An 8,200-nucleotide genomic window follows, 5' to 3' on the forward strand; every position below is an offset into this window, starting at 1 on the left:
AAATCATCAACAACAAACGAAGAAGAAGTAATAACTTTATTAATACTAAGCTTGAACATATCATTACATAGATATCCTTGCCCCACAAACACTCCTCCTTTTGAAAGGATAAACTTATCGGCCTCAAATACCATCTTATACCCGAACCGATTGAGTACACACCCCGACACTAAGTTCCTTCGAACATCCGGAACATACAATACATCCCTAAGTGTTAGAGACTTCCCGGACGTAAGTAACAACTCTACTTGTCCAATGCCTTGGACTTTTGCTGTAGAGTCATTTCCCATGTAAAGAATGCTTCCGTCTTCAACAACTTTGAAAGCCTTGAAGAGTCCACGATCTTTACATATGTGTCGAGTTGCACCCGAATCGATCCACCAAGATTGGTCACCCTCCTGAACATGATTTAGTTCATAAATCATAGCCACAAAACTCATAATAGAATTTGTCAAGAAACAATCGTTCTTACCTTGAGTGGGTTGGTCGAGGTCTTTCCCTTGACCATCTACACTCTTCTTCCCGTGTTTCTTCTTCCACGAGTAGCAATCCCGTTTGAAGTGACCCGGTTTGTTACAAAACCAACAAGCCGCATCCGACTTTGTCTTCTTCTTGGGATTACCTTTGGAGGGTTTCTTGTTTTGCCTTTTGGCCCCACGTTTCTCTTCTTCTACCACATTAATCGTGGATGGAGGAGAAACACCCTTACCATCTTGCATTCGGAGTTCCTCCTCTATGCGAAGATGTGTTCCCAATTGCTCAAGGGTCATGTCCTCTTTTCGGTGCTTTAGGGAACGTTTGACATCCTTCCAGTTTGGTGGAAGTTTGTCAACAATGGAGGAAACCTTTATGGCTTCATCCATCTGTAGTTTGTGTTGTGTAAATTGACTTAAGATCCTCTGTAGTTCATCGAATTGCTCCATAACCGATCTGGAGTCAACCATCTTGTAAGAGTTAAAACTACTTACAAGAAATCTCTTGCTGGAGGCATCGTCCGAGACGTATTTAGCCTCCAACGATTCCCACAGGGCTTTCGCCGTGTCTATGTGTTGATATACATCAAAGAGTTCGTCGGACATACCGTTCAGAATGTGACCGCAGCATACATAGTTGTCGTTGTCCCATTTGTTTCGTATACGTGCCTGCGCCAAGGTTTCTTCTTCAGTCTCTTCCGGTCTGGGTGTGCTGATGACGTAGACGACATTCAGCGTCGTCAACAAGAAGTGCATCTTCTTCTGCCACCGCCTAAAGCCCACGCCCTCGAACTTGTCGAGTTTGTGAAAGTTCATAGTCAAATCCCTCACAGAAGATGTCATCCTCGAGTGGATAACGGTTTTAGATTGTTAGAAATCTGGAGGAGATCAACGGAAAAATGAGAATGAAATCGAACCAAGGGACCGGATATCTCTTCAAGGCGTGTAGACACTTTCCTAAAACCGTTATTCCGTCCGTTACGAGCAAGGACTACCGGAATACGATTCTGAGATACAATGAAGAGAAAACGTTCTAGAATTGCTCGTTCAAGAACGCACAGACAAGGAAATGAGTAGAAGAAGATGAACGAAAGCTCTCGGGATAGTTTTTGCAAGAAACTTCCGAAAGTGCTCTCAAAATCTCTCAAAATTGGAATAGATCTCGTACCCAACTTATTCTGACGTCTTTAGTATATAAACACCAAAGAACATCACCAAAAGTTGCAAAATCTGCAATTATTACGCGAAGAATCGCATCAGTTCGTATATAACTGTCATGTTCCGAGTTACACTTGACACAACATGAAGTACTTCTCACAGACTTTTGACTCAGATCGAGTTCCACCTGACACGGGCCGTGTCAAATTTCTGTGCAACACGAATTTTTCCTCAGACAATCAACACGGTCCGAGTTAAATCTAACACGGACCGAGTTACATTTCTGTAAAGAAAATTTCGTTTTTGTCATGAAGACTGAGTTCTACTTCACCCGAGTTGAGGTATACCTCACTCACAAACCGAACAACTTTACTGCCAAACACATATGTGTTTCACCGATCCATATTATATCATTTACGAACATTCAACTCCTCCACCATATCCGTAATACATATAACTATGAATCTCTTGAGAGATTATTAATAAACCCCATTCATTTACTCTAAAAATACCAACAAGTAGAAGGCTTTAAAGACAGCAAAATCAGGTGATGGCACGAATACACGTGATAACATGTTCATACCCCCACAAATCCATGGATTTGGAAAATTGGAAACGTTAGAAAGATGCAGAACGAACAAAACATTACAGAGCCCATTGTCTCCTCTCCTCTCTCCCTTAGTTTACAAATACAGGAAGAACAGAAACTTCCACCATCATGGCCATGGCGGTTTGCTTACTTGCTGTCTCGTCATTACATAGATGGGGCTGAGGAGGAACTCAGCAGAGTGGGGCCGAGCAAATCCTCGCACAGGCCGACTCCTGCGCCATTCTTGTTCACAGGGCTGCTGCCGGAGCTGCCGTTGGAGAGAGAACAGAACGTGGACTTCTGCAACACTCCTGTCGGGGAAGATCCCAACTTCGGGCTGTTCAGCATTTCCCCGAGCGGACCGCCCAATGAACTTCCCCACGAGACTGGTATCCAATTCTTCGCCTTCTTGGCCTGTTCAAGAATCCCCGTGTTGACGCCTAAACCCATCTGGATTGTCGGGTCAAACTCACGGGTCAACCTTAGAGGCGACAGCGCGAGTTTGTCTTGAGCGGACGATTCTAACTCTGTGGAAGCCATAGGGATGGACATTGAAAGCTGAGTCCAATCCGATTTCAGCTCTCTGGGCCATGAGACAATGTTTGGATCGCTGGGATGTTTTTCTTGGCTGCTAAAGTCCATGTCAGAGCCAATGCTTTCAGCAGAGTTCATGTAGGAAGATTTCTGCGGCGGATTCAGGAGGGAATCAGAGGAGATTATCCCAAATTCAAAAGGGTTTTCCTGTTTTTGATGAGCCAAAGGTGGTTCCTTGGGTTGCAAGCTCATCGTCGAAGGAAACACAGACGATACTCCCCGCAAATTTTGAACTCTGCCATGCGACAAAGAAGCTTTTCCGGTTAGAGATTACGCTAAAATAGATCAATGTCAAACCTCAAACATAAAAAGCACTGTCTGAAAATTTGGATAAGACAGTGGGTGAAGACTTAAAATACAATTGCATCTTCACTACCACATGATAGATCGAGATCAACAAAAGACCGACGAAAAAGAGAGTGTAGCTTGTAAAAGTTTCCCAAACATGGAATCCTAAGTCTCAACTATGAAGGAATAGTCGCAATCACCAAAGTATAAAAGAGGCAATAATGGGTGGAGGGTCTACTCTAAGTGTAAAGGAAAAAGGTAGAAGACAGGTATGAACATTCATATACACAAATAGCAAAAGGGTATAATCAACCAACCAGAACAAAAAGAAACATGAGAAAACAAAAAGACGGGTTTCACCTGTTAGGAAAAGAATCAGGAGAAGGATTGGAATGGCCTCCAATAGAAAGGGAGTCTGATGCAAGAGCCACCACATCAGATGATGGCTTTGGTGTCACCACCTTGGAAGCGGCGGTGGAACCAGCAGCAGGAGTGTGGCCAGAATGGCCTTCCACATGCTTTCTTGAACGATGGCGGCCTCGGTTTATGTGTCTCTCACAGTACTTTTGGTCCGGGACAGCGTCCCTCGAGCACCGCCATTTCTTCCCATCCGTCCTTCGGCATCTCCCTGGCTCAGGATCCATGCTGCCGCCTGAGAAACCGAGATGGAAAGCGCCTCCCCATCCGACTGCCCAACAAAGAAAACTGAACCTTTAGTTCAACACTCACCATTCCAACAACAACAAGGTGCCCAAAAAGCAGGAAACGTTGCAAAGGGCCCTTCACCAAGCCACTATACAACAGGCACGCGAGTGCTGATGAAATTATACACAAATGGCTTGAACAGAATCCCAGAACTCGTATAGTATATGATCAAAGATATCTTCTATTTGCAGCCAGTAACCCTCTACAGACGATCAAAATCCCATCTTTATCATGATAACATCAAGAAGAGAACAAGGGGAACAGAGAAACTCACAGGAATTGGGAGGAAAGGAACCAAGGGCGTAGGGGTAAAAGGACTTCTTGAGGGGGAGAAGCAAACTAGAAGGAACGGGGACATTAGCTGTGATGTACTTGTAGATCAAAGCCTGTTGCTCTAACTCTGCCCACTGCGTCAATGTGAAAGGTCCTCTAACCCCTGTGGAATTCCCATGCATGTTTGTGTTCATCACACCTCCTCCTGCGCCATATCCTGCTTCAAGACGTTTCCTTTACTTCACACGGTCACAAATGGATACGGAATACAACAAATAAACCCTGATCGACGATTAAAAGTTGAGATTTTTATCATTTCCAGAGAGACCCATTTCAGCGAATCGAACTCTAACCAAAACCCATAAGTTCCTTTTGGGGAAACAAAAAGGTTTTAAGAGCTAAAAGTACAAAAAGGAAAAAAAGTATTCGGACCTGCATCTCTACTATAAGAGGAGGCAAACTGCTGAAGATACGGAGAGACAGAGATCCTATTGTCCAAGCCGCCATCTTTATTGAATTCCGGAGCTTCGGATTTATCAGAAGAAGAGAAGCTGAGCATGTGCTCTTGCCGGCGGGGATCAGAGGAAACCAGCGAGGTAGATCTCAGGAGGGGAACGCCCTGATGAAACGACAACGTTTTGCAGCCCAAAAAGTCTTCGGTTCTCGCAAGCTTCGGGCTTCGCCAATAATCCTCGCCGTCGAACCCGGATCTGTCTTGCTTGGCAAACCCAGATCCAGGTTCCGACTGAGTCGGAGCTCCGTTTTCATGGCCCGACACCGACCCTTGAAACCGAACACCAAGATCCATAAAGGGTACGGGACCAATAGGCTAAATAATCACTACGTAGATTGTTGCCATGGAAGGAAAAGGCTTGAGCTCAGAAGTCAGAAGGGAGGAGAACGAGGAAATCTTGGTTTTCTTTATACAGTAGATTTTTGTTTTGGGCGTAAGGAGAGATTTTTCTTTTAAAAGCGAAGAAAAATAATAATAATTGGGGGAGAGAGAGAGAGAGAGAGAGAGGAAGCTTGGGGAGGAGACACGAATGGTACAACACAATCCGGATCTCGGACATGCTATAACATATTTATCCATGTTTTTTCCCCTGGGTTATGTTAGAAATTTCTAATAAAATCTCAATAACACAAGCTTCCACTTTTTGCTCCTTAATATACATTTAAATTTACCATTGTGCAAATACTGAATCGAGAATAAGATTATAAAAAAAAAGAATACTTTTTTTTGTTAACAATGAAAAGTACATATACAAAATAAAATGTATATTTTAGATTGATTATAAAAAATTTATTTGATAAATGTTAAAGATAATTTTAATATTAGTTCATATATATATATATATATATATATAGCATAAATTCAATATTAGCTCATAGGCATTGATCTGTTTCTATATGATAGACTAGTTACTAGCTAGTTATTATGTATATTTACATATGCATGATAAAATACAAAACACGTGTAGATAATTATGAAAATTTAAATATTTACAAATAATTAGATGTTCTAATGTGATGAAGTGGAAAATAACTTTTTTGTTCAAATGTCATTCACACTATATATCGAAATTAGACGTCGCAAATGAAAAATCTATTGATTTCTTCAAACAGACTCTCTTTTTTCATATAAGAAATGTACCTTTAAGTGAAATTTACTCTGAAATTTATGAAATTGTCCCATTCGAATAAATATTGTATTTAGTGGAGAATAGGAAAGTCGTACGGGTTTCACGTGACACCAATGATATTTGGACCCTTTTGCGGTCTTTCTTCTTCTCGAAGGGTTTGGTTGGTGAGGCATTTAGTTGTATGTCCATCCCAAATTCAAGTTACATAAAAAATCGCCAATAAATACACATGTTTCTTAAACGTATGATGGAATGTCATTAACAAACATTATTTTAATTTAATGGAAAATAATGATTTCGAAATACGATTTTCGCAATTCTAAATGTTTCATTTACGTGGGGAGCGTGTGTTTAAGAGAGAGAGAGAGAGAGCGCATTTGCATCCAACAAGAAACGTCTACGTTAGTTAAAGAGAGACTTCAATGTCTAAAAGATCATCAACTTACAAGTGGTGCGCATGCATCGAAGACGTGCAACAACAACAAAAAATATAACCACGACTTATATATACCAAGCACACGTAATAAAATAAAATAAAGTAATTAAATGCGGTTTGTTTATAACAAACACGTAGATGTGTTATTTTTATTCCGGTTATAAATTTCGCGAGCTAAGCATATGAAGATATTATTTCCACGCGGCGGGGCCCACAGACACGGAGGGCAAATGGCACGTGAGTTTTGTTAGGGTGAGACCCAAAGTTGGGTTTGTCGTGAAATCCGTTTTAAGGATTTTGGTTTGGTCAAAAGCACATGATATAAGTATAACATGACCTATTCTCTAGTACCTTTAAAAAAAAACATACAAAAAAACATGATTTGCTTTAAAACTGTCTTTATTCCATTAACAAAATTGTTAAATCTTTTTTTTTGTATTTGGATGGTTTTATTAGAAATCTTGGATGGAACAATAAAACGGAATAAGATTTATAATTACAAAAATATATCGAAGATCAATGATTTGCATGTTTAAATGTGATGACATAAAATAGTTGAAAATTATGGGTAACAAACTATAATTCTGACTTTTTCATATATAAAAAATACTCAATCTCAAAGAAGTCGAAGAATTTGATTCTTGGCGTTGAGAAGAGGGAAACAAGTGGTTGTGTTCGTGGACAGGAAACACACAACCTTTTCACTGAAAGAGAGGGTTTGAGGAGATAGAGATGGATGGCCGAATAAGACATAAAAAGCATGGGCTCTCTTACCAAATTTCAACTTAGAGGCCTTTTTTTGTTGTTGTTTTAGATATGGGTCTCCATTGTACACATTCACCTCACCTTCTCCTTTTCCTGTTTTCTCTTTTTTTTTTTTAAAAAAAAAAAGAGTTTATTATATAAAAAAAATCTACATTATCGATTCTACACAACTATAATTCATTTGATTATTTTTTCAAAATTTTGTCGACCCATATTTTATGTAATATATCTTTACCATTCACTAAAATATATCATATAGCAACTACATATTCAAAAATTGATAAAAGATTTGGGATTCAACATACCTTTGATAAATCAAAATACCAGTTTGTTGAATATAAAATAACTAGTTTTGATTGGAAGTGATTATATACTTTTCAATATTTTTTAGAGTACAAATGTTTGAATTATAGTATGCGATATTGGATATTTGCGTAATATATTAAATTTCAATAGTTAGATAAAAATAGGATATTTTTGTAATTGTGTACGCTGAGGGTTTTGACTTTTCTTTGCATTAAATGATATCTCCAATGAAATGGTGACACGTGGGTTTTGGCACTATGTAAAATGGGCTTATAACTTTAGAACCTTTTGCTCATCCAATTTCCAAATGGGCTGGCAAAGTTGGGTTGCATCAATATGATCTTTTTTTTTTTGTAACGGAGAATGTGATAGCTTTTATTGTTCCTAATGAAGCACAGATTTTTTTTTATTAAACATGCAAATATACTTTTTTGATAGCTTTTTTTGTTCCTAATGAAGCACAGATTTTTTTTTATTAAACATGCAAATATACTTTTTTTTTTCTTGGTCCGGATTCCAGAATGTAGACGCTATGACTGTTGTTGCTGCATGGCCTTCGACGTAATTGGACATTTCAGCTCTGTAATAAATTTATTTAACCTCACACCAAAAAAAAAAAAAAAAAAAAAAAAAACTTTCTATTTATAAGAACCATAAATAAGGTACAGAATTCGGAGATCAGACGCTGTTTCTGGGTTATCTTTTTCGAAAGGTTGATCCAACCTGTCCACCATAATAATAATAATAATAATAATAATAATATAAAAAATGATTATTTAAATAACTCGGGTGGCTGTCATTTTCAGTACATTCCAATTAAAACTTTAGCTGCTTTGTGCGTTTAATCACAGATACAAAAATAAATAAATAATAAAAAGTGGGTAAAAAACCAGACAGAAAACGCTTTATCTCTGCTCTAATTCCTCGTGCTTTCTTTCTTTTTTCTTTTTTCTTTTTTGTTTTTGTTTTG

General features: G+C 38.8%; 1 protein-coding gene across 1 annotated transcript; it reads right to left on the reverse strand.

The window, feature by feature from the left end:
• Positions 1-2,140: 2,140 nt before the first annotated feature.
• On the reverse strand, positions 2,141-5,092 carry LOC104807639 (growth-regulating factor 1). Its single transcript, XM_010533011.2, has 4 exons — positions 4,513-5,092; positions 4,082-4,297; positions 3,463-3,790; positions 2,141-3,049 (listed from the first exon to the last, which is right to left on the reverse strand). Exons 1-4 carry the CDS (start codon positions 4,886-4,888, stop codon positions 2,386-2,388), a joined length of 1,584 nt encoding a protein of 527 aa, XP_010531313.1. The 5' UTR covers positions 4,889-5,092; the 3' UTR covers positions 2,141-2,385.
• Between the last annotated feature and the right edge of the window lie 3,108 nt (positions 5,093-8,200).

Source organism: Tarenaya hassleriana, unplaced genomic scaffold, assembly GCF_000463585.1.
Source record: "Tarenaya hassleriana unplaced genomic scaffold, ASM46358v1 Cleome13, whole genome shotgun sequence".
NCBI lineage: Eukaryota > Viridiplantae > Streptophyta > Magnoliopsida > Brassicales > Cleomaceae > Tarenaya > Tarenaya hassleriana.